This window comes from Corvus hawaiiensis, chromosome Z (assembly GCF_020740725.1).
Source record: "Corvus hawaiiensis isolate bCorHaw1 chromosome Z, bCorHaw1.pri.cur, whole genome shotgun sequence".
Lineage (NCBI taxonomy): Eukaryota > Metazoa > Chordata > Aves > Passeriformes > Corvidae > Corvus > Corvus hawaiiensis.
The window spans coordinates 50,109,004-50,135,591 of record NC_063255.1 but is presented as its reverse complement, the minus strand read 5'-3'; the positions used below and the strand labels follow the sequence as shown (position 1 = coordinate 50,135,591).

At 39.0% G+C, this 26,588-nt stretch overlaps 1 protein-coding gene and 1 long non-coding RNA gene across 4 annotated transcripts in view; one reads left to right on the top strand and one right to left on the bottom strand.

Moving 5' to 3' along the window:
- Window positions 1–6,919: 6,919 nt before the first annotated feature.
- LOC125319766 lies at window positions 6,920–23,815 on the bottom strand. 2 transcript variants are annotated; one of them, XR_007200883.1, is made up of 3 exons: window positions 23,358–23,815; window positions 8,258–8,348; window positions 6,920–7,615 (listed from the first exon to the last, which is right to left on the bottom strand). It is a non-coding gene; the product is annotated as an uncharacterized LOC125319766 (long non-coding RNA). The 2 variants fall into 2 exon arrangements; XR_007200882.1 differs by having other exon boundaries at window positions 6,920–7,584.
- SNX2 (sorting nexin 2) overlaps window positions 23,002–26,588 on the top strand; it is a 32,644-nt gene continuing 29,057 nt past the window's right edge. For both annotated transcript variants that reach the window (XM_048291312.1, XM_048291311.1), the window contains exon 1: window positions 23,002–23,146. In XM_048291312.1, the coding sequence (XP_048147269.1) occupies window positions 23,039–23,146 (108 nt within the window). In that variant the 5' untranslated portion in view covers window positions 23,002–23,038. The remainder of the gene's footprint in view (window positions 23,147–26,588) is intronic.

Below are 26,588 nucleotides of genomic sequence, written 5' to 3'. Positions count from 1 at the left end.
CACTGAATTTCCTGCTTGAGTGAGTTTTGTAATTTTTTAATCATAAATGGATTTACTGAGAACTCCTTGAAACAAGCAGTTCTTTTAATGTCACTTAGTCATCTGGGAGGCATGCATGTACATTGCACCACCAAGGAGTGTGTCCTTGTTTTGGCTTAGATTAAGTTAATTTTCTTCCTAGTAGCTGGTACAGTGCTGTGTTTTGGATTTAGCATGAGAATAGTGTTAATAATGTCATTGGTAAGTAGGGCTTACCCTAAATTAAGGACTTCTCAGTGTTCCCTGCTTTGGCACTGAGCTGGTGCATAAGAAGCTGCGAGAAAGCTTAACCAGGACAGCTGATCTGAACTGGCCAAAAGGATATTCCATACCACAGAATGTTATGTCCAGTATATAAACTGGGGAGAATTGGCCAGGAGCTGCTGTATTTAAGCTCAGCAGTCTTAAGCTCTACCAGGGGAAGTTTAGGCTAGACTTTGGAATAAAATTCTCTACATAAAGTATAGTTAAGCACTGTAATGGGCTGCCCAGGGAAGTGGTGGAGTCACTGTCCCTAGAGGTGTTTAAAAGAAGACTGGATGTGGCACTCAGTGCCATGGTTTTGTTGATAAGGGAGTGTTAGGTCATAGGTTGGACTTGATGATCTCCAAGGTCTTTTCCAACCTAGTTGATTCTGCAATTCTATGGCTCAGGGCCAGTCAGAAAGTGGTGAGCATTTTATTGTACATCACTTCTTTCTCTTGAGTTTTATTCCTCTTTCTCTTTCCTTTTCTTTCCTACTATTACTACTACTATCATTAATATTAGTATTATATAGTATTTTAGTTCAGTAAACTGTTTTTATCTTAACATGCAATCAAAGTGCAAGTATAGCATGGTACGTTCTTTTTCTCCAGTAGAAATCACAACACCTGTTCAAGTTTTCATGCAGGGTTTCAAGCTTTTCTTTAAAGTTGGTGGCAGATTAGTTTTGATTATCCTTTCAAGAATTTTCAGAATGGAATGAGTCATTCCCACAGTGTGGTACAGAAGTCCTTCTGATAGCAGCTTCTGTAACAACCAGGTCTATTCTCTATGGGTCACAGCAAATCTTCCATATAGGTACTTTTAGTACTTTGGGTGCCCAGTCATAAGTAACAACTCACGGCTCTTTTGGTCCTTGATGGGTACAGAACAGAGGGACATCCACTGCCTTAAGACATTTACAGTTCAGGACAGGAAACAATAGGCAATATAAACAAATGGAAGAGGCTGACAAAATAGTACAGTAGACCTCGTATACGTGAAACATTTAAACAGTAATAGAAACATTAAAAATCTGTATTTCTAAAGGACTTAGTGACTTCAAAAAAAACTCTGGATGGTGTCAAGGCCCCAGTGGTGCAGTATACAGAATTCCTGGCCAAAAAAAAGGGTAAAGGGTTAGCTCTGAGAAAGACCGGACTTCATTAAATCTGCTTCTTTGTTTGAGGTATTGTAGCACCACTCTCCATCTTCCATTCTGTTAAAAATCCTGAATTATTCTTTACCTCCCTTCAGTCATTCACACACAGACAAAAGTTCTTACACATTGAGAACCAAAACTTCCCTGTATTAATTTTTAATATGATTCAAAACTCATTCAATGTATCTATACAAACAAGCACCACTAGAAAAACAGAATTAAATAATAGTCCCTAGCAGCTGTGTTTCACATATACACAGAATTGTTCAATATGACAACCCTATTGATCAAAACAGAATCTTATCTGAGCATTGAAAGTGACTGCTGGAATTTCAAAGACATTCCTAATCCAGATGTACATTTTCTGACTTCTTAGGCTTCAGTATTAAAGATGGTAAGAAAGAACAATCCCCTGTTTTTTGTTTTTCTTTAGCAGCAGACATGAAATTTTATTTTATTCTTCTTAAAAAGCATGGTTTTGTTCAACTTTTAAAGAAAAATTGACTACTCCTAAGAAAACATATTCCAGCCTAAAAGGTAAGAATTTTATATTGTTACAGGTAAAAATACACCTCAAATTAAAGGCTGCTAAGTAATTCATTTGACCTAGAAGAATTCCCGCTTCAAGATGTTTGCAGGCAAGGGAATAGAAATTTGCATCTGTGTAGGTTGCGGGTGTGGGTTCGGCAATCACGGTGGGCGCCAGACTGTAGGTTACGGGGGTTCTGGGGTCCAGTCGGGACGGCCGGACGTAGACGGTGACGGATGGAGACGAGAGATCTCTATAGGCAGGTCTTGGGACACAGCCGGTTTATTGTAAAGGGCGTGGGTATTGGGGCACTGCTCAGAGCTGGTAGACTCAGCTCTGAGCAGGCCCAAGAGAGCAAGAGAGTGAACGGGTGAGAGAGAGAGAGAGAGAGAGTAGGAGCATGAGTGGAAGAGAGAGAGTGAGAATTGAGAATGAGAATGAGAATGTGAATGAATAGAAGAGAGAGAATGAGAATGTCTGAAGTCCTGGTTACAATACAATAAATCATCTTCTGCACTGAATATTCTAATTGTCACTAACCAATCTAATACAAGATACAAATCCTATAGCATTTACATACAGCCTATAAGAGTTCTTATATTACCATAGAGTGTTACATCTTAACTTCTAAAAACTACTCTTTGGACCCCTTCTGCTGAGCTAGTAGGGTCTGCTCTGACCCTTGGACCTGTTTGCAAGCAGAGGGTATTGTTCCATCAAGAGGGGATTACTTCAGTCGGCCATACCATTGTTTTCTAGTTGTTCAGTAACTAAGACCTGGTATTTCAAAAGTGGCTTTCATTTCGATGTTGCCTGTAGTTTTCATATTCCCAAAATCTTTTGTCAGGCAATCATATTTCCAAGGCTTTCCTGTTTCATCTTCCCCAACACATCTGCTAAATACAGAACAGGCTTGGAAGGTTACCCATGTTATTTCAAGGACTAGATAGTTCTAAATCCTTGACTATGTCTGAAGAACACCTTTGTGTTTCAAAGGAGCTGGTAGCCTCATTTTGGCATTTTGGATCAGGTATTTAACTGTCTTCTTTTCTGGTATTTTCTGAGGCTGACTTAGCTTTTAGCAGCTCTAAGGGATGAAGATGGTAGTCAAAGATTGTGGGCACTAACAATGGCCATCCTTGTGTACCATCAGCCAAACAGAGGCCAACACCAGGGTTACTCCACTGGCTCTCTGCTGCCAGATGCTGCTTATACTGAGGCACTCTGCCTGTGCCTTTAGGAAGCTGTCTGCGCTGGGCTGGAGCAATAAAGACATCTGCTGTAAAGGAGACATGTCTTCTCAGGCTTAGTCTTGCTCACTTGACTGTAAGACCTTTTAGATGGAGCCAAAACAAATGGTGTTTATATATGACCTAACGCAGTGGGCTCCCAGTGGATGACATGGGCTCATATTTGTTATTGTGTTATCAAATATCAAGAACCTATTGCGCTATGTCATTATTATTCAGTGCATGACAGAAAGTGCAAATGGTGTTTTTGAAAAGCCTCCAGAAAAAGTTAATCTAGGTCTGTAGTGTTGCAGTGTAATGAATAGTCACTTTCCAGCCAGTCAGAATTCTAATTACAGCTCACTGCAAAGAGACAAATGAATTTATCTGCAGTCTCAGTTTGCAGTGCAGGCACACACATGCACAATGAAGTGCATGATGAATGATGATAAATCCATGATCCTTCTATATTCCTTTCTCAAAGTCTGAGATTTGATATCTGTTCAAAGCACAAAAGAAAGGATAAACAATCATCAGTCATTTTTAACAAGAGAGGTTTAGTAAACGGAAGCAAACAAAATCTGTCTTCAGTTTACTCTACCCATAAAAGAAACAAATTTCAGTGTTGAGCTTTTGAGGGAAAGCAGTGAGAAAAAACAACCCTTAGGTACAAAAAACCCAAACCAAAACATAACAAAAAATCACCCCCCTATGAAAAAAACCCAAACTAAAACATAACCAAAAAGAAGAGAGCCAAAACAAATAAACAATGCCCTCCACACCTTGACTGAGTGATTTTGGAGAGGGAAAAATGGAAAAATAGGTAAAAGAGACAATCACTTTGCTGCATTCTCCATGAACGAGAGACCTGGACAAAATAACCTGTTAGTTCCTAAACCACCACTCCTAAAGATAGCAGAATGACCCCTGTGAGAATGGGTGGAGCGACCTCTCTGCCCAGCGACTTCACTTCACTGTGAGCATTCCTGCAGTGGCTGCCTTCCACCAGGGTTACTCCTCACTCGGTAGCAGTCAGTGCATTCAGACTGAAGTATTTTGACAGGTAGGAGGATACCATGGCACAAAGCCATAGTACCAGTGTTAAGGAGAGAGGGGAGAGGTTTTGCCAAAATATACTCCCTCAGAGGTAGCTGCTTGCTGTAATCACACATCATTTATTGAGCATGAAAGACAGTCTGATAAAGGCCGGGTGCAATGACCTTGCAATTCATTTCACTTTTCTTTGTCACAGACAAGACACAGCTGGGTCAGACTGAGGTTCTTACCCGCTATCTGACCAATATGTGCTTTTTCCCCCCCTCGCCTAGCATTAGTTTTCCTTATACAAACCAATTAGGAGAAATTCCTCTTCAGAAGTTAGCAGGTCAGACAGAGTGCAGGTGTTTACACTGACACAACTCAACTGCTCTCTGCTGAATCTGTCCAGAGCACTATCCAGCATGTCGGTGGTCTCCAGACACCATAGGCACCTTGCAGACCTTGCCTGTGTTTGCCCAGAGTGGAAGGGGAGACCACCAGGACTTCTCCCAGAGATGTTCCAAATACTGCTTGTCCTTGCATGATGCATCATGGCATTTATCAGCCTGGTCCAGCAGAAAAATAGTGTTGAGCGTTTTTTCGGATAGCATTTCGGGAACATTTTAGTGCACCAGCCTGAGTTTCTCATTACTGGAATGTACAGGCCTTACTAAATATGTCTGTGAAATTCCATGTACCAGACGGTTTTCCTGAGTTTTAACAAGTTCATTAGTTTTGTGACAAACAACATTACCACATATAAGATATTTATACAGAATAAGATGGAACACATATAAAAGTATTAACCTTATTAGGCAGCTCCATGTTTTAGATGCTGCCCAGTGACTGAGTTCTTCTCTTATCTGCAGGTCCTTTTGTTTAAGTAATTAGAGTATTTTGTTGACATTAAAAGGCTTGGAGGCTTGAATATCTTAAAAAGTTTTAAATTAAACATTCGCCTCCTTCCACTGCACCCAAATTCCCTTTCAGTCTTCTCATAGCATACAAACTGTGCCATACTCCCTGGAAACTTGACTGATTTCATTGAACTCTAGACAACCAGGATAAGTATATTGTTGACACATAAGCAGATAAGATGATGTGGGCAAATTTTGGCAGGTGACCATCTAGTGACATGACGAATGTGCTGCTTTCAAGCCATGTGCCATAAACCAGCATGAATGCACTGCCTTTTTTTTAATCCATAGCACACATGGGACTGTTAAGAGATCTATTCTTATAAAAAAATATGCTGTAGGTAGTAAGCATGGATTTCTTTTGTTAATGGGTTTACCTGCAGAAAGTCACTAAGTCTTAGTGCACATAGTTGCTGAGGACTGGAATGTATATTCGTTCAGTAGACTCTGAGTACTCCTGTGGCAAATATCCCTTTGTTCCAGCTATACTGTAATTTTTTATTTTTGCTTTATTTCTCCTAATTGATATTCAGACAGTGCTCACTGTTATTTTCACAGGAAAGCAATGCATTATTTCATTTTAGCTAATCAGATCTTCTCCATTTGTTACTCTTTTCTCTTTGTATTTTATAGAGCAACAATATGTTTTACATGTGCTTGCCTGACCTCTTGCTTTGAGATAAAAAAATTCATAGAGCAAAATGCAGACCAAGAATTTTTCCTCATAAATGAAATGAAAGCAAAATATTCACCGCTGTAGTACTTTTACAAATCAAAGGGTAGGAGAATGATTTAGGATTCTCTCTGATGAAAAAAAGAAAAAAAGACTATAGAGTACTAAGAGTCCTGGATACAGACACAGAAAGCAAAGGCAAACAAGGTAAGAAAAATGTTGCATATGCCCCCAGTCTTTGCAACATTTACTCCCAGGCACTTGGGATGCTGTTAAACAATAACACCTTTTAATGGGTTTACAAGAGCAAAAGGAGACAATCTTCAATACTAGTAGAGCCATCCAAGAACTTTTGAGTTCCCCACTGAGCTGGGATGCAGCCAGTTTAAGAAAGGGTTCCCACAGGCGTCACGTGGTGGATGTGGCAGAACTCAGTCTATAGGTTCCTACTGAGTCCCTTCTGTATTTCATAACACTTAAGGTCATGCAAAGAGATATCATGCTCAAGGAGCTGGGAAAACAAATTCAAATTGATATAATATGGCTCGGGAAAATCAGCTCATGAAACCCAAATCTGACATTAGTTTTTGGACTTCCCATTACTCTGGGAATTAGAATGTAACAGTTTTCTTCATAGCCTTTAGGCCATCAATTAAGGAAGTCTTTGAGATTTTTACTATTTGCACAACATAAAACATATAAAGTTTACCTTTTTTCCCATGGTGCCCAATGAGAAAATGATGGCACTGGTTTCCAAACTGAACTTTAATATCAACAAACTAAATACTGATTCACAGGCACTGCTGGTGTAAATGTCCTGAAGTTCAGTCCATGTCAACTCATAGTGCTTCTTAGAGAAAAACTCATTAAAAATTCTATTTCTAGCTGCTTTCTGGTGAGCAAGCTTATTAGTTTCATCAATGAAGCTTTAGACTCCAGTACTTCTCTTCATCTCTGTTTCAGCTCATACATCAATAGACCTTCTGGAATGTATGCTGTGAAGACATATAAGGCTGGTGAGAATCCTCTTCCAGCATCAAAGCTGGCTAACAGCTCTCAAACAAATGAGAGCCCCTGCACATAAATGGAATTCCTGTGAATTTTTTAAACATGGAAATACTTTTTTTTTTTTTGATTTGTCATCTTCAAGGAGCTATCTGCTTTCTTTCTCGTACTATTGGAGTTTCCTGTTGCTGCAGCTCACTTTTCTTGCCACAGAAGAGAAATGTACCTAGCATAACACCCAATATTTTGTGGGTATTTCCCAGATTCCACACTGAAATGGACAGTTGCCACCCAAACAATTGCTCAGTTAACAGCAAAAACTGCAAATCATCATAGTTCTTCCATTTATACAAACAAAAGTCACATTATAAGACACTGTACGTGCATTAAGCTCTCTCTTCTTACATATTTTCAGGGCAAAGGGGTCTTTGCTATCAGGCATTCAGAAATTCAACAGGTTCTTCAACTTTTTAATTCTTTTTGTTGCAAATACAGTATAAGATGGCACAAAAAGTTTCAAGCCTAATGAGTTACATTATTAAAAACCCAGTGCTTAACATTCCCTCTTTGTGCACAAACTTTTTTAGTTCTTTTTCATTTTAATCATGATTTATAAACTGGAGTTTCACAATCCAGCTGGTAGCATTTGGTATCCATTCCAGAGCAGTACTTGAATGGAGAGCAGCCCAGCTGTAGCAGAAGATGTTATTGTTTTTTCCAGCTGGTCCCAAACTTGACAATGGCACTGGCTGCAGAATAATGCAGATATAGTGACAGTTACTGAAAGATCAGAAGAAAGGAGGGAAAAAAGAATCACAAAGGAGGTTCAAAATTGATTGCACAAAACTCTGTAAAAATTTATATTCTTGAAATCCAAATTTAGCATAACGAAACAGTTTTGATAAATCATGGGTGGCCCGTATTGCATCATCATGGAGTGTAGAATGTTATGATTCTATTCTCCAGGTATTTTTCATTAATTTTACAAACTATTCTGTTTTGCAGAGTTATTTCCTGCCTTCAGGTTTACATTGCATATAAGAACCTTCTAAGAAACAGGCTGGATTTTTCCCTAGAATTTTCTAACCCATCAGATTCCCATAAGTAGATGGGTGGGAGGTCAGCCATCACTTTCGGCCCGGATTTCAGTCATGCTACTGGCATCAGATCCATCCTGAAAGAGTAGAGAAGGGAATCTGATGTCCAGAGGAAACCACAAGCATCTTCCAAAGAAGTGATGGAGGGAATGAGATGCTTGGATGTAACACTGGACACTCATTGTGTACTCACTGTAGTCACTGTACTCATTGTGATACACAGCATGTGCAGACCACAACATAAATTCAATCAGAGTAGAGAAAATTGGACTGGGAATGTATCGAGATGATTATCAACAATTACAAGCATAATTTCTGTGCTTACTGCATTTCCATTTTCTTCAGTGAAAAGATGCTCTACTTCTGATGGCTGTTCTATAGCAAGTCATTTCACTGAGTTCTCTTTGCACCATCATCTGTGAAGATAACAGAAAATAAGGGCAAAGGAAAGATGAAGCTAGAAAACAACAATTCTAGGAAAATAATCTGTAAAATAGTATAAAGAGTGAAAGGAAAACAAAATGCACATTTAACAGAGCAAAATGTTGGAAGGCAGGGGGGGAGGATCATCATATTGTCCCAGGTGCTGTTAAGGACTTTTCCCTCTGTCTTTAAATTTTCATATCAGTTTGCTTCAATAAATAGAATGAAAACCAAAAAATTTTAAGTTTTAAAAATTGACCTGTGCATATTGTCAGATAGGAGACAGATGAACATAAGGCAGTGCCATGAACCAGAAGTTTCTTGAGGTCCATTCCAACTCCATCTCCTACAATCCCATGATAAGGCAGAATGTTATCAGAGACAGATACCTAACTGACAAAACTAACTGATCATGTAGAACAAATGTGAGAGACAAAATCATTTTTTAAAGAATTCTTAAGAAAATACTGTACAGGATTTATATTGTGACAGAATGATCTAAGTGATTTTGGTTTACGTTTCAGGATTACTATTTGCTTCACGTGAACTGGAACACTTGTTTCTGTTGGATGCTTCCCTTTTAAAAAAATCCCCTGCAGCTTCTTTTTCAGATATAAATAAAACTGAAAAAATATGTGAAGTGTGGGTGAAGGAGGAAAAACAACAGATCCAGACTCCCTGGTACCATTCAGCGGCAGAAGATGCCAAACACAACAAGTAAGTTTTACAAGCATTACCAAATAGTCACCTTTCTCATGACAACTCTGAGGCAAGAAAAGATGACAGTTTAATTCTGTGTCTCTTGATAAGCACTTTTCAACAATCCATAAAATGTGGGTATCTCCAATGTAATGAGAGAAAATCAGTGCTTGCTCTTGCATTTATAGCTACAGTCTAAAACCGAGCATACCCAGCAGAAGTTAAGTAGGTCTAGTATTAAGAGATGGCACCTTGCCACCTAGAATGAAGGAAGTGACCCAATCTGTTCCCTATTCTAAGGCCACATATACAGAGACCACTCATGAAAAACATTGTTCAAAATACTGTGCAGTGTCTCTTGAAAGAGTTGGTTCATATATCATCAACACTGCACATATTAGAAAGTTTTCTTATTATCTGCCCAAAACTTTCCCATATGCAAATTAAACTTTACTTCTTGCCACATTATGAGGGAGATGCAAGATTGCTCACCACTGCTTTTCTTTACACCATTCTTTAAAACATCTCATATATTAGATTAATATCACATCCTTCATTTCTTTCTCAGATTTTCCTCAGAGATCATGTTATTTAATTTTTTATCCTTTTTGTTGCTGTTCCTTGAAGTACTTTAAGTTAGTCTACATCTTTCTTGCTATCCTCTGCAGACACACAAGATTCTTGGCCTGGGGCCTAAACATTAAGTAAAAAAAAATCTTTTTCTCATGCCTTATGAAAATGCTGCTGTTAATAACCCCATAATGAAAGTCACCTATTTTGCGGATGATGTTTTGTTTTCTTACTGGTTAGTTCTTGTTTTGCTCTGTGTATTTCATATTTGCTTCCTGATTGATACATTTTTTTAAATTCTGGCAAACAATTTTCAAGTTCTTTAATTTAAGAATTTAATCCTTTTTCATAAGTGCAAAGTTATTAAGCCCGAATCTGTTTCATCAACTAAATCACATTTGAAGGACTGACCAAGACCTGTGCTATCACCTTTATATCATCTTGGCATTTTGACTGTGAAGCATTGGCTATTCCTTTTTGATACAGCTTCTTGACTCCCTGTTGTGGTAGATGGATGAGACAACAACTTCCCACCAGTTTCAGATAGCTATTCTGGGAAGCAGATGTGTATTTGAAAATGCGTATTATGGTAATTTCACAAAGCTATAAAGGGAAATTATGTTTCTAAAGACAAAAACTACTTAGGGTTTTGGTTCAGTACAATGCAATGGCTTGATCCAGTAGATTTGTATTTCTCAATATTGCAAGTCATTTCTAACTCCTTTTTCCATTTGTATATTCCTCATCTTCTTGGATGGACAACGCGAGATGTATTTTTCACCGGTCTAAGAGGTGCACGGATTTTATTACATTTTTCTGTAGTGCATCTTTGTGACTTTTGTAACCCACTTTGTAAGAAGGCCAAAGACAGGCTCCAGTCACGTTACTTTCACAGTAAATTTTGATGCACATAGTTCTCTGCCAGTGTAGCTGTTTGATCAACACAGAGAAATGGTAATCCCTGTACAGTTGAGGTTGGAATTTACCACCAGAGGGAGTCTACCTAGCTCCACATGTAGAACAAAATACACTCTGATTTCACAACTTCAGGCCATAGATTTTACAAGAAAGTCTGAGAATACAAAATATAATAACATGAGTGGCAACCTTGAAGTATGTTCTGAATATAAACTGTTACCAAGTGTAGTTTAAACACCTGTGTTAGAAAAGGAAGTTGACGTATCTTAAATTACTGAACTAATGAAGTAACCTGCAGCTTTGACATAAATGTCTAATAAAAATGAAAGCCAACACATTGTTTTTCTTTGAGAAAGAATAATATAAGATCCTTTGACTGAGACCAATGAATTTTTCCAGAAGTAACATGCTCATCTAAAATAATAGGTTCCATGTCAACATACAGACTTAGCAAAAAGAAATATATTGTGGGAAATAGCTTAGAGGTATTATAAGAGAACAAAAAGGTCACTAGCACAAAATAGAATTTTCTTCCCTTTTTTGTACTCTGGTTAAAACATGGTATGGGAATTTCCTAATGCTGATGGTTTATGTTCAGGATCTCTTAAGAGAAGTGGCTTTGAAACAACATTTGCTCTCTAAACCAGAAAACTCGTAATTCTCATCATTCTGAAGACATAATTACAAATCCACTAATATTTTCCATTTGATTTTTTTTTAATATTCTAACACTTAGATCTAATAAGCAGCACAATGTCAGCATTTAAGTATTCTATCTATCAGAACATCAGAGATGACTATGATTTCCTGTTTAAAAGGCTGAAGTAAAAATATATAAGCCTCTAAAAAAATTGAATGGATTTATCCTATGTAACATCCAAAGAGGTTACATTGACAATGACCTTAGCTCTGCATATATAAGTTGTTCAGATCATATCAAAAGATGTGTTACATATTTTTTAATTCTACCCTGAATCCCACACTGTATATGCAAAAACTAAGTAAATAATCATATCTTTATATGCCTCCCTGTGTTCTCATTGGGACCTTTCAAGGCACCTCCTGAATGCTCCAGCTGTACCCTCAATATGCCATAAATACAGGTGTGAGAATTCATGGCACCTCAAGATACACCACTCCTCCTCAATTCCCATCCACTCATCTCTGCTGGAGGATCTTGGGTATGTGAAGCAAATTTTTAGATAACAAAACATGAAACCAGTGTCACTGCATGTGTATGCAAAACAGAGTTGTATGCACTGCCTTTCTAAGTATGCTGCTGACAAAACTTAGACAAATGTAGGACCAGAGCAACAGCCACAACAAACAAAATTATGGTCTTATCCCAACCACTAAAAACATTTTTCTCTGAAATGAATATAGGGTAAATCTTCCAAATTTCAACAACTGGCTCATTTATGTTTTAAAACTTGAAGACTAATTAACCTTACAATTATTTAAGTTGGTTTTGCTGAGGCCGAAACTACACCATATGAATGTCTAAGCTTTTCTGAAAGTTTCAACTACTATGCCTAGATCCCGATTTTAGTACTGAGCCAGATCTATTTAAGTTTTAGAGATCTAAAGGTACTGCAACTGAACAACAGTTCAATCATGAGGTATGACCTAATAAATACTCTCTAAACACAAATCTTGATCCTTAACAATTGTTCCAAGATCATGTTTTGTTCACCTCTACTCATGTGTGCTATTCATTACTTTTTTGCCATACAAGAACTATATAATACTCTTAGTCTTGTGTCTGTCACCACGTACAAGTGGGAGTTGTTTTCACCTGAGACAAAATCAGTCAGGCTTTTTGGACTGCAAACCCAGCTGGATCCTGCCTGGGCTGCCAAAATCACTTCTGACTGTGACTCTCAACTGTCTGGTTCAGCCAACAATAACCTCCCATAGGACAGGGCAACAAAAACCAGAGCACAAGTGCATCCTCTGCTAACACAGTAGAAACTGGGCTGAGCCAGGTGACACATTTGCCCAAAGTAGGTACTGCTTCCAGCCCATGCCTTGAACTGCTGGTTGCCACCATGAGATCCCCAGCACGTGGATCTTTTTTGTTTGACCATTCATGTGATGGCTTCCAACAGCGATCATGCCCACTGGCACAGCGGGCAGGTCCACTGAGACGAGTGGCCAGAGACAGCTCCCAGGCGAGCAGCTGGGGAAACAGCTTTGTAGCACCACAGATCTCAACACCTCTTGGAAAAAAAGGCTTCAAAACAGTACATATTTTGTAGTAACTCAGTTGGTCTATGAAGAGGAAGATGTATATGTTTCTTGGAAGAAGGTATTCAAAATACTTCAAGGATTTAAAATATATTAAAATAATTAATTTCATGGACTGGTTCTGTTTGCTGTTCTGGATAAATCTCCCTGTCAGCTGTTTCTGATCTATATTCCCAGAATCAGGCAGGAAGTGGGAGGCTGCTCTTCCTTCTTCCATTTTAATCTTAGAATGGCAAAAAAAGGAGGAACTGAGACATCAGTTCACTATCTTTATATTATTGTGCCAGTACACTAGCAACCACAGGAAGAGACCTTAGAGATCTCCTGGACAAACATTTTTTGTTTTAGCTAAATATTTTTATTTTTCTCAAATATTTACGTTTGTTTCTCTTTCGGCTTTGTATATATATATATATATATATATACACACATATATATCTATATAGTATACACACTGATAGAGATACATTGATAGACATATTTTGTATACCAAAAGTATATATAGATATTTAGAGACTGAATATACTTAGTGTGTGCATACATATATATATATATATATACACTAAAATGAGAATATATATTTTCTCTATACACTACAAATATAGACTATACACTATATGCAAGTACTTTGCTTGTATGCAGTGATATGTATTTACCTCCCCACCCTTTCGCACTCTATGTATTGGTTTATAGTGGCTTTTTCCATTTGGATATGCATATTTTGTAAAAGACTTAAGATCAAAGCTGCAAAAGGTAAAATGTAGCTTGTGTCAAAGCAGACATCTACCTCAGTTACCCAAGGAAAGGATCACAGGTACGGGAAGATTTTCTATAAATTTTCTGTATGGTCAATACAAAGAGGTACAAGAGACTGGGGGGGTGATCTAGAGTAAATTGGAATTTCTCTCTGAAGGTGTGTATCTCCTAACTAAATGGGAAACATTAAAATGAGGACGCTTAAATTACAGGAAATTCAGCAAAACCTCTTTACTATCTGTCTTTATCTGAAAGGGAAAATGTACCTAGGATAGAATGAGTTTCCTTATGGTGGTGTTGGGTTTTTTAAGGAGGACTGGTTAGTTGAAATTAAAACAATCCCACTATGTGCTACTCTGGAATACTCATGCTTAATTTTATTAGTATCACTTTCAGTTTACGCAAATATTATTCCTAAGCAGATGCAGAGATTTCATGAATTATCTTACTGGCGAATCATATTTGTAAACTCTGTTATTGAAATGAGATGGTTGACACCCTGTTTTTTGATATATGCAACACTGAATTAATCAATGGAAATAAAATACATTGTAGGATACAATGTAAAATAGATAAATAGATGATTAGAAAGGCACATGCACTTTTCTGTAGCTAAATTTGTAGGTTATGCAAGTCAAGCACTTTAAAAAGTCCCTTCTAAGATATCAATTTAATTTCAATGATCTGTTACGAAAGTTCCTGTCTCTTTATCAATGGATTTCTCCTATCTTATGACTGCATTCTCCCCTAAGGACTTCACTGAGCTCTTGAAGCTATTTTGTTATGAAGGAATTTGGAAATGTGTTTATTAACTTTAGGCACTATGTTTATTGCTTTCTCAACACTCTCGAGAGATTAATCTTTTGGGGTTTTTTTTACTCTCTCTTTAGCATCTGTTATCACTTGAAGTACGAGCTTGAAGGAAATAGATTTTTCAAAGCCCAAATTTACGCCTCCAGAGGATAAAATTAGCCAGAGCATAGTGAAATAAAATTCGTCAAAGGAGAGTTATGTTGCAAAGCCAGAGTTTTGCTTAACATGTCTGAAAATATCTTAAAGAAAAGTAAATATATGTATTAGATACTGTATCAGCTCTAGTGGCAACCCTGCCAGATTCTTCTGCGTTGCTGTTCACTGGATGTTTGCAAGCTTTCCTAATCCTCTTTGGGAAAGCCATAATCAACATTAAATTGATAAACTAATTGTTATAACAGCCAGCGACAGTGCTATTTGGTGGAAATCAATTATGTTAGAAGTTTTCCATTTTTCCTACTTATCTTTTCCCTGGTCTGGCTATAATGCAGACAGATGCCCCAAGTCAGTTTATGGCAAAATTGTAAATGATGCAAATTACAGCTGCATTTGGGCTGTGAAACTCTGAAATAAAGCAAATTCTGCTTCATGCATATCCACTGTGCAGTTTTCAATGAAAAATTGTTTTCACATGCCTTTATCTTATATGTCTACAAAGTGGAAATAAAGGTCTCTGTGGATTGGAGGCTATACTCTGAAAAAAATGACTGGAGATATTTGAAACAAATTTTTCTGGTGCCTAGCTCTCATAATCCATGCAAATGCAAACATTTTGAGAGATATTTGTAAGTTGGAGTGTGTTTTTTGTTTTCTTTCGTTTTAGGGCTCTGGTTCTTTTAAAGCAGCAGCAGACATGTACCAGTGTGTCTGCAGGGGAGCAAAGAAATTTTTTCTCAGGCTAATTTTGGACTGAGTATTATTAATAGTATTTTGTCTCAGTTTAATTCTACAGTCACTTTATAATTTTTATAATGATAAATACTATAATCAGCCAGAAAGCTACATTTAAGATTAAGGCTCATTAACTTAGAGAGTTTATAATTTAGGATATGTGAATATGTTTTGCAGAATGAGATTTTCTCACCTAATCACAGTTGTTCTCAAGTCAAGCCTCTACCTAAGTATAAGCATCCTCTCCTGACAATGGAAATAGGCACTCATCATTAAATCCCTCCTAATGTAAGAGTTAAAGATGGATAGGATGCCCGAGAAATCATCTATTTGTTTTTATTATCTCCTGCCACAGTCCAAACGAAACTGAATAGCTTTCATTAGATTGCTGCCTTTTAGCCAGCTGAAATTATGAGGTGTAAGCTGTATCCAAAGTGCATATGAAAAACCTAAGGGAGAACTGAAGTGCAGGATTTTGGAAGGAAGTGTTGGATATGCATGTTCTTAAAATTCCAACAGTGGTTTCAGAGAGCAGATTTCCATTCTCTTAATTTCTGCTTTAAAATCTAGGTGAATTATCTCAAATCAGCCGCACTCAGCAAGCTGAGAGGGACAAGCTATTTAAAAGCACTAAACACCTATATAAAACCAGATGCAACACCTCCCTCATTTTGTACATGGGTAATTTCAGCAAGAGAACAGATGAAAGCCAAAAAGCTGACCTTCCACAATCTCTTTGGAGACCCTCTTGGCAACTCACTAGCAATGACTTCAAAGTCATGAGAACATGTAAAACACATTGTGTCCAGTGTCTGGAATATAAATAACAAATACTGTTCCTTATCTGTCCCAAAGAACTAGTTACAATGTCACCCTTGCCTTCTATACACATTTTATAAATGAATGAATTAACCAGCACTATAATTTAATGTTTTGAGAATGCAGACCTTTTAGAAAAATACTGTCATCAGTAAAACTTGCATATGTTCCTATGGTAACAACTGAAAACTCTCAGTCACCTTGTGATAGATCAAGACCCCCATTACTGCGATCCCACACCACAGGAGTAGGCTGGTGTATATGATTATCACAGCCTCTGCTTTGTGTCAAGCAAGCAGGGAAATAAGCTTCCTTCTCACAGGCTGCCAACTTGATGGAACAATACAGTTCTCCCAAGGTTTATCATTATGAACTGGAGAGGTTATTACACTGGTTTTTTGCTGCATATTACTTTCATTTTCTTCCATGCTGCCACCTTCTTTACCCTTAGACTTCAGCCATGATTCTCCAATGAAGAAAAAATATACAAAAAGCTTCCACTTCATTTACATTCTTCCCTACTCCCTCCTCAAATCTTCTAAATTAAGATTAGCTTAGGAATTGTAACACTTTGAAAGAGAAAGACAATGTAGACTTTCTTCATCTACCAAGTGATAACACAAAATAATTTTGAACTCTCATCTTAGTAAGTCCTACACTAGATGGAGGTAGTACTGCTGGCTGATAGACATACAATGAGATGTAGATCTGGTTACAGGAATTTTTTTACAAAGTGCATGCTTTCAGCAGGTGATTTTTAAAAAATTCTTCTAGAAATGAACACTTGGAAATGAATTGTTGGTTTGTTTGTTCTTGTCGGTTTTGGTTTGATTTGGGGTTTTTTTCCCCCGGAAGTGTTATCATTATGGTTCTGACCTCAAAGTTCTCACTAGAGTAAATTTTCCTTGGAAAAATTAGATTAAATGGAATGGCAATGTTATATTCATCACTGAAGCAGTGATGGTAAGAGTTAGGAAGCATTGAGCATTTCCTAGTGTAGTACCGGAGACTAGCTGCAGAGAAAGAGGATTACCTCTAGCCCTGTCTCCCATCTGAGGAAAAGAAAATGATCCACAATTTAAGAAACGTGGAATCCATTAAAGAAAAATTCCAAAGATCAAGAAAAATTGCACAGATCAAGGCCTCTCTTAAATTAAAACTTTTCTTTAACGGGAGGAATTTTCCAGTGGTAACTTTTGATGCACCACACAAGGATAGCGCCAACTGACTTGTCTCTGACACTGTATGGAAGGTCCAGCCTCCTTTCCTCACTGTTCTCTTTTTCTTGTGTCATCCAGTTTTGGATGAAAGAATTAAGACAACTCACAACATTAATATAAAGTGGTAGCTCTAAAAAAAGGTGTCAAAGAATATCCACTGAAATTAATTGATACAAACATAATTTGAACAACAGCTAAGATTGCACAGGAATCTTTTAATAGATCAATAGCTTCTAATGTTCTTATCTCTATCTGAAAGTTCTAGCAAGTCAGAGAATAGCAAAAGATGTATGTTGACTTCAGTGATTTAACATAAAAAACCTTGTAACAATTCACCCTGGATAAAATGAGTTAAAGCTGATTAATAAAATGCTTCAAATGCCTTACATGGGACAAGCGACACACCTTACATGATTTTGTTATATTCTCTGGAAGCAGAAAAGTGGGTCAAGGCAGTTTATAGTTATAGAAGTGTATGAAATTGACTTAGTCATGGACCACAGGCTTGAAATTACATGATACAAAAATTTTACTGAGCTGTAACTGAACAAACGAAATTAGGTCAGGGAGATGAGATTAGCTCAGTTGGTCAGAGCATGGTGCTAATAACACCCAGGCTATGGGTTCAATACCCATACAGGCCGTTTACTTAGGAGTTGGACTTGATGATCCTTGTGGGCCTCTTCCAACTCAGAATATGTTGTGAATTTGCTGTGAAATAATTACTTGGCACTTAGGAACCCTTAGTTCCCTTTAATGAGATTAAGACTATGCTTCTCTCTGTGGACAAAAGCAGATGGTTGAAGAAGTGTTAGCTTCAGGCGAGTGCATATGATGCCTTTTCCAAGTATTGTCCCACCTTCGTCCATTCTGGGTCTCTTCTACTTTGGCAGGGGATGTCTCAGGTTTGCCACCTGCTAACAACATCCCGGTATTTGTTTCCAGCATGACTCCTGTATCAGAACACAACCAATGAGATTTGACAGACAGTTGTCAGGGAGCAAGTGTCTGAAGCCCAAATCAGGATCTCAGAGGCTACTGTGTCTTTTATCAAGCTGCAATGCCTGGATTATCTAATATCAGACGTGCAAAGTAAAACCAATGCTTTGCTGGAAGACATTCTCTCTCCTGTAAATCATAAACAGTGGAGGAAGCAGGTCAGTGTATATCACAGTAACCAAAGGTGCTTAGTTCTCACCTGCTGTTAGTGCTTATGAAGATGGAAAAAAGTACTTCAAATCATCTTACTGTTTTAGCAATGTAAACATACCCAGTTACTGCTAGTAGAGCTCTATATTTAGGTGTACAGGAATATTAGGTGAGCTAGGGAACAGAAATTCCTATTCTGATATTTGCTAGAGGACAAGACTTGCCACTACTCCAAAAGCAAACAAAATATCTAAGTGATAGAAGAACGGTTTCTTTCACACGTTAAAAATATTTTTCTGTAATAAATGAGAGCACTGACAACTCACCAGCAAACAAAGGCAACAGAAAAAAATTTTTTTTTAAGATGTGCAATTAAATACTCAGATGGAAAGACAGAACAAAAGAACAATCATCATGATCTGAAGTGTAAAGTTTATTTGTCTGAAAGGATGAGTGGGCACATGAATCAAATGCACAGATTCAGTAAATATTTGTGCTTTGTAATTTTTCTTAGGAAGGCGGACTCACTGAAAGTCCTTACTGATGTGAGTAAGTGCAGTCACCATAAAATAGCACTATATTCCTTTTTGAATATTTTATAAATTGGAAAAATAAAATCTCAAAAATGTGTTGCATCTAATTCTAAGCACTCTGATGGTTGTTGTTCCCCCCCTGTATTTAGCCATTTTCTTGCAATACCTCTTAGTGAGGAAATATTCCTTTGGTATTTCTTGAACATTTATCTTTTATGACTGTTTCATATAAAGCTAATGAAATATTGTATGTTAATCTATTATAGAGTAGGAACTGGTTAGAAAACACAGTCAAAAGCTATTTTTCAGTGATTACAATTTTTATGGAAGGATGAATTGAATCAAAGTTGAATGAAGTGATCTGCCATAGGTCTAATATGATTTAATACTCTCACCAGTAATAGAAAGGGGAGAATGCATACCATAAGTGGTACTGAACAACTGTAGCTTAGTAAAAGAATTCAAACTCATCAAAACAAACTGAAGTAAATGTTGGTAAAAAGAAAGACAAAATTCAATAGGCTGACTAAATCACTTCACAGATACAAAATGAGGCCAATATCTGTTCTGAATATGATCACAAGCTGAACAAGCCCAGTGTCATGCTGCTGCAAAATCATACTTCATATGAGAATGTTTGACTAGTAGGATAATGACGGAATTTCTTTTCTGATCCTAGAGAGCAAAGCATTAAAGCAGTTTGTCTGCAGAAGTTTTGGGGTCTTCATCATTGGAATTGTTGAAGAAAAGGTTTGACAAATATTTTCCAGCAAATGGACTAGATCATATCCTGTGGCTCCTTCCAGATCCAAACCACAGGGGCTGACCTTGAGCTTGTATAATTCACTAACACTCTCTCTTCCAAAACAGCTACTTCTAAGTCATGAGTCATGATTTTCTTTCAGTTTCATTGATATTTCAGTCACTAAAATAACATGGTATTACAGTGGCTATTGCACTAGTACAATCCTAAAATAGAGTCAGTGAAGTAAGACTCTCTGAAAATCTGACATATTTGACTGTAAACCTTGATTCACATTGCTTAGAGCATATCCACCTTTATTTTGCATCTAATTTAATAGTTTTTTGACAGAGGGGCAGAAGGTAGTAAACGGTACCTTGCCTAAACCCAGATAACTTCTTGTAAATATTTCAAGGCTTCAGCACCTCTGTGACCTGAACCAGGGAAATGAGCCCTAATACTGTTGTACTGTTCATTTTAAAAGCAATTTAAAATCAACAAGATTATACTCCTGAGTGAAACCTGATTCTGCATGAAAAAAAAGGAAGCTTTTTATTGTGTAAGTATTCCCAAGAGTGTTTACATAGAACACATTTTTGATTTCCATCTCTCCTCTTAAGTGCTGGACTAGGAAAGCTTGCAGAGCCCACAGATGCTGGGGGCAGAAGCAGGAGTGATACAGTGACAGTGTCATGCAGCAGATATATTGACTTGGAGAAACCACCTGCTGGTAGGCCAAAACCAGAAATTACCATTTTTGAAGGGTTCTCAATGGCTCCAAGGCTAATCAAGAAAGTGTGGGACCTGACAAGGGTTGATAAAGGGAAAGCAAGTGACACAACAGAGAGGGAAAGAAGTAAAAGCCTACTCCAAAAAAAGGGTGAGGGTAAGGCTAGTACTGTGATATTGGGGCTTCCTGCCTAGGTGACAAAACTGTTGAAATGTTAGGTATTCTAGAAAAAAACCCCAAATCCTAGTGATCTCAGTTAGGGCATTCAAATCAATAAGCACCTTAGGTTTAAATTTTTCCATCTCTGCTCAGTTCCTGTGTAATGGACATCACACCCTGAAGATAAAGTTCATCAGTGCTTGTGAAACACTTCAATCTGGCAGTGACAAACCTCAGAGAAATGCATGTGAGAAGACAAATCCTTTTGTCTTCATGTGGGAACCCAGAGTGCAGAGGATATTTCTCTGCCTGTTTTGAGGGGTTTCACCCCCCCACAGCTTTTGACCTCTGTCCGTGGAAAAAACTGCCTACTATTGGAAAAGAACTAGAAACTAAACTGGTGTGAATTAGGTGATAGACTACTATGTAAGATTGTCACAGGGTGAAAAATTTGGAGGTTTTGGGTTTGTTAATGTAGTAAATAGATAAAAGCAAAAAACATCAAAGTGGAGGATTGTTGTTCTCCAAACCTTCTTCTTCTACTACTCCATATTCTGCAATAAAAGTAGTTTGGGATGATTGGACAAAGAATTCTGCAGTTCCTGGCTGTTATTCTACCAATTATTCCTGAATAATTGGTAGAAAAGTAAAAATAATGTATGTTTTTAGTAACCATTGGTTGATTTACCTTTAAAAAGGCTGTTTAATCTTGATAATTTGGCTTTCTCCTGCATTCCTTGTTTTGTGCTATGTCTGGATCACGCTAGTGACTCTGATAAGACTTAATAAACAACTATCAAGAAGCAGTGAAGGCTGAGAGTCCCGTTTGTCTCTAGAACTCCTAGCAAGGACTTTAAAAACTCTATCCCATCAGGAGAGATTTGATTATGGCACAATCAGTGTCATCTTCAGAGTAGACTTGAATATAATAAACAAAGTACAGAGCTGTTGGGAAACAAGGAAAAACCACAACTGTGTAGTAAATGCTCCTTGGGAAGAGGGCTCCCGTAGAATGTTATCATGTAACCAGGTAATTAAAGCAGATACATGGCATATACACAAGGTCCACGTGTAAACCTAGCTTTGGTATTTTGACTTCTACTGTTCAGGTTCTTGACTTTGCAGCTTAATTCATATTCATCTCACACAGCATTACACAGGTGGATTTATTGGCTGCAAAGGAAGGGATGGGTGCAGTTTCCTTTAGGACACATGGATAGCTTTCTCTTCCCATAGATTTTGACTTAGTAGCATGAGGTAGAGTTGACAGCTCCTATGTGTTTGTCGAATGACATACATGTTAATACACACACTGACAGGGACAAGGCTTGGCTTTAAATTGGGGTTTTGCTTTTTTCAGTAACACATCACAAACTCATATGTGATTGGCTTTTTGCAGTCACTCTAAATTTTCCTGCAGCATTAATTGTTTTCCAGTTTATTTCCTTGATTGCTTTTCTCTAATGTGAGTTATTTTTCCACATAGATTTACTAAACCAGTTTTTCGACCTTGAATCTAAATTAGTCAAAAATCCAGGACCTAGAGTTATCTTTGGGTTATTCCTCGACCTCTCTGATACATACACAAAAAAATACCTATAACAGATTTCTGTGGCCACAGATCTATTTAGACTCACTATAATTACAATATTACTTTGAATCAAAGAAGGTAAACTTCTCACATACGTTTCTTAACGAGCGACAAAAAGCAACCAAGCTAACTTAAGAGAGGGAATTGTGCGCATTTACTAGGGAAAGGGAAGGGGTTGAGGATGGGGATGGGGGACAGGACTGGGGAAGGGGTTTCTGAAGAGGCTGTGGAAGGGGCTGGGGATGTGGCAGGGGAAAGGCAGGAAGGGGTATGAGAAAGGGCTGAGGATGTGGCAGGGGAAAGGCAGGAAGGGGTTTGAGAAGGGGCTGAGAATGTGGCAGGGGCTGGGAAGGGGCTGCGGCAGGGGCTGTGGATGTGGCGGGGGAAGGGCGGGAAGGGGTTTGGGAAGGGGTTTGTGGCAGGGGCTGTGGATGTGGCGGGGGAAGGGCGGGAAGGGGTTTGGGAAGGGGTTTGTGGCAGGGGCTGTGGATGTGGCGGGGGAAGGGCGGGAAGGGGTTTGGGAAGGGGTTTGTGGCAGGGGCTGTGGATGTGGCGGGGGAAGGGCGGGAAGGGGTTTGGGAAGGGGTTTGTGGCAGGGGCTGTGGATGTGGCGGGGGAAGGGCGGGAAGGGGTTTGGGAAGGAGTTTGTGGCAGGGGCTGTGGATGTGGCGGGGGAAGGGCGGGAAGGGGTTTGGGAAGGGGTTTGTGGCAGGGGCTGTGGATGTGGCGGGGGAAGGGCGGGAAGGGGACGCTGCCCCCGCCCCCGGCCCGGCCCGGCCGCCGCGGTCACGTGCAGGCGGGGCGGCGGAGCGGTCACGTGAGCGCGGGGCCGGGGCGGAGGGGAAGATGGCGGCGGAGCGGGAGCCGCCGCCGCTGGGGGAGACGCGGCCCGCCGACCTCGAGGAGCTGGAGGACGGCGAGGACCTCTTCACCAGTACCGTGTCCACCCTGGAGGTGAGGGTAGTCCGCCCTCCGCAGTAGGCTCCGCTCCCCGTGGTCGGCCTGCCGCCCGCCGGGCCCTTCCCTCCCCTACCGTCCTCCCCCTCCCCTCTCCCCGTCAGGCCGCCGGTTCTTCGCTCCTGCCCGGCCCCCGAACTGCTGCCCGGGCCTCCGCCCCGCCGCAGCCTCTGCCGGCCCGGCCTTCGGCCGCGGCCCCACCGCCCACCTCTGCTTCGGCTCCTCGGTGCTTCCCCTCACGGTGGGCAGGGGGCTTCTGCTGCCAAGAGAAACTCAAAACTCTTTTCTCCAAGTACCGCCGTTATCCCTTCTCGTACCCTCTTCTTGTGCTGCCGGGGAAATATTCCCACCTTTCCTCTTTCCAGTTTCTCTGAGGGGGTGTGTGTGTGTGTCCGTCTTAGGCTTTGAGTGGGTTAATAACGACCCATTTTCTTTGTTTGGCCTCTTTCCGAAGCTTCACCCCATTCCGGTTTGCAAATCTAGCAGAAACTTACTTCTCTCTGAGGTTTCTTCCAAGGGAGCCGACGCAGTGCTGGGCTGCGGCGGCTGCTGGGACCTGCTGGGAAAGAAGCCCGAAGCGACATGAGAAATGCTCATGTGTTCATTCTTTATAGTGGGAGCCTTTTTGTCAAGTTGTTGTGGTCACGTTCCACCTATGTGTTTTGCCAGTATTTTTTGGAAGAACTTTATTCTTCCTGTACGCAGATGCCCATTTAAAAAGAAAATTGTTCTGTTCCTCTTTTCCTGAAGAGTCTTCTGTCCCTGACCTTTACAGAAATAAGATTGGTGCATGCTTCTTTGGTTTTGCTCTGGCGGTTGCCTGTCCTTAACAAAAAGCCCTGCAGTATACAAAGAGGCTTTTAAATGTATTTTAAAGTCACTTGCCTTTTCTCAAGCTACTTTCTTTTTTTCTTTCTTTTTATAGATGCATAATCTGTGCATTGGTAGAAAAAGATCAGTGGAAAAAATGCACTGAAGGAATAAGAAATGATGTGAACCTGCAGTTGACAAGAATTGCATGAGTAGACTTCTGTGCATCTCTGTGTGACACAGTGTGTATTACTGGAGTCTTGTTCAGTGCACTGAGAAAGACTGCAGTGTAACATAAACAATGTTTTTATTGATGTGGTCTAGAACTAAAACTGCAGGAGATAAGATAGATTTAGTGTCCAAATCACAGTTACCATGAGATAAAAAAGTTACTGAAACTCCTCTAACTGCAAACATTGGCAAAGAAATAGGCTTTGTATCAGTTGTTTTGGCTGACAATTCCACTTTGCTGCTTTGTTTATGTACACAGTCTGTTTGGAATGGAGTCTCTAAGTAGAAAGGGGAAGCCTCTTTGCTTAAAGAGAAGCTTTTAAAAGCTGTGTCAGTAAGCTTTTTTGACATTAGCATTTAGGGCAGTGCCTTAATCTTGTGATTTTCCTGCAAGCGTGGAAGGAAGAGGTCATGAAAGTTGACTTTGGACTTCTTACTAGCTTGAGCAAAGACTGATGGATTCAGTGTATAGGGTACCGTAGTCCAGAGAAGAATGATTATCTCATGATGTGGGCCTAGTTAAACTTTTGTCTTGAGTGTTAGTTTAATCTGTAAATGTTCATGGAGGAACTGATTATAAATGGTAGTGGGAGTTGTATAGTAACAACAGAATGGTGTCATGCTTTTTGTAGTTAAAAAAGTAGGTGAGAGTGTGGCAAAAGACACTGTGGTCCAAAGCCAACTTACATGAAGGCTTTGGTACTTTGAAAGGATTCCCAACTGGTTTATCTTGGAGCTGTCCATTTGTGTTTAGCATGATTAATTTCAGTCCCTTCCTATTTTATCTTGCTTTCTCTTTGCAGTTCACAAAATGTGTGCTGAGCCTTTCCTGCCTATAATTTGATTGTGCAGTGGAAAATCTGTATGGTTTGTAATAGGTCTTTCAAATAGCTTCCATATTAACAAAGTCTCCATTTAGAAAACACACGCTAAGTTTCTTTTGGCAAAATATGCATTCAGTGTACGTTATAAATGGGAAGCATGTAGTGCTTAAATACGGAAAGGCTTAGTTACTTCAGTGGCTTCAAATGGAGAACATTTTTTATTTCAAGTTGAATTCTCTGATGTGAAGAAAAGATAAGATGGAGTTTTAACTTTCTTTGTGCATGTTGTAAAAAAGTTAATGTCTTGAACTGAGCTCTCTTAATTGTAGAAAATAAAACATTAGAAAGAGCTCACTGAGCTGTAACACCTGGGATTTCTGGGGTACAGTGGAAACACATTTTAGGACTTGAAAATTTGCTGTGTGGCAGAGAATGAGAACTCTTCCTTTCTGTCATCTTAGAACACCTATGAACTGGGAATCAGGTTGGGCAGCAACTTGCCTCAGCTGATGGGATGCTCATTTCCTTGTCAGATATCCACAGTGCCTATGAGTAGTAGAATGAGAATGATTATTTTGTTTTCATTGTGCCAACTGTATTGTGAGTCTGGACAACTGCTTTTTAAATTCATGGTTGCTCAAGAGGTTTCTCTTTAGCTGCCAGAGTAGCTTTCATTAGTGAGAACAGCCAGGATGAATCATGTAGATAGTTTAAGCCAAAATTGCATTTACAGTGATATTCAGTGGTGAATTCCATGTGAATAATATTGCTGGTTGTTATGTATATCTGCTGATTGGCATATACAATGCTCTCCTAGGTATCAGGTTTTTGTAGCTCAAGGCCTTCCTGAGGCCTAGGTAGACTTATCTACTTGCTAAAATTTCAAGTGCATGGATATTAACAGGGTTTTGGTCGGTTGTTTTTTTTGTTGTTGTTGTTGGGTTGTTTTTTTAAAGAGTGTGCATGGTTTGCACAGCAAGAAGTTCTGGAAGTTAGCTGTGCATTATGAGAAGAATCACTCCCTGTTAAAAGTTTAATCAACAAACTGCTAATTTGCTCTCTGTGTCCTCTGCTCCCTTTAGAAGGGACCCCAAACAACTGTATGAAAGTCAAATTTGATGACATGTATGATAAGATATATGTTAGATTTTCTGAAAAAATGGCATTTTCACTGTTACTCTCTTTTCACTGTTTCTGCCTTCTTCCTCCTTCATGCACCAGTCTGGGTCTCTGTCACCTTCCTCATTTATGTTGTACCATTTCTAATTTCATTTTCCCTAAACTTCTCCCTTATTTCTATATTGCCAGTCTGTCTTTCGTGAAGCAGGTGCCATGTGACCACAGGAACCAAGGATGCCACCTACTCCTTCACACAGTATTTGTATTCCCTTACTCCTGTTTGTTGGCGTTTTGGTTTTGTTTTTTTTTTTTTAATGGAAAAATACGTGGAGGAACTTGAAAACAATCAGTGAGCAGTAGATGTGGTAATTTATCAAGGACTCTATTTATTTATAATTTATTTAGGGCAGGGTGTGTAATAATTTCATTGCCAGTTGATCAGTTTATGTCAAAGA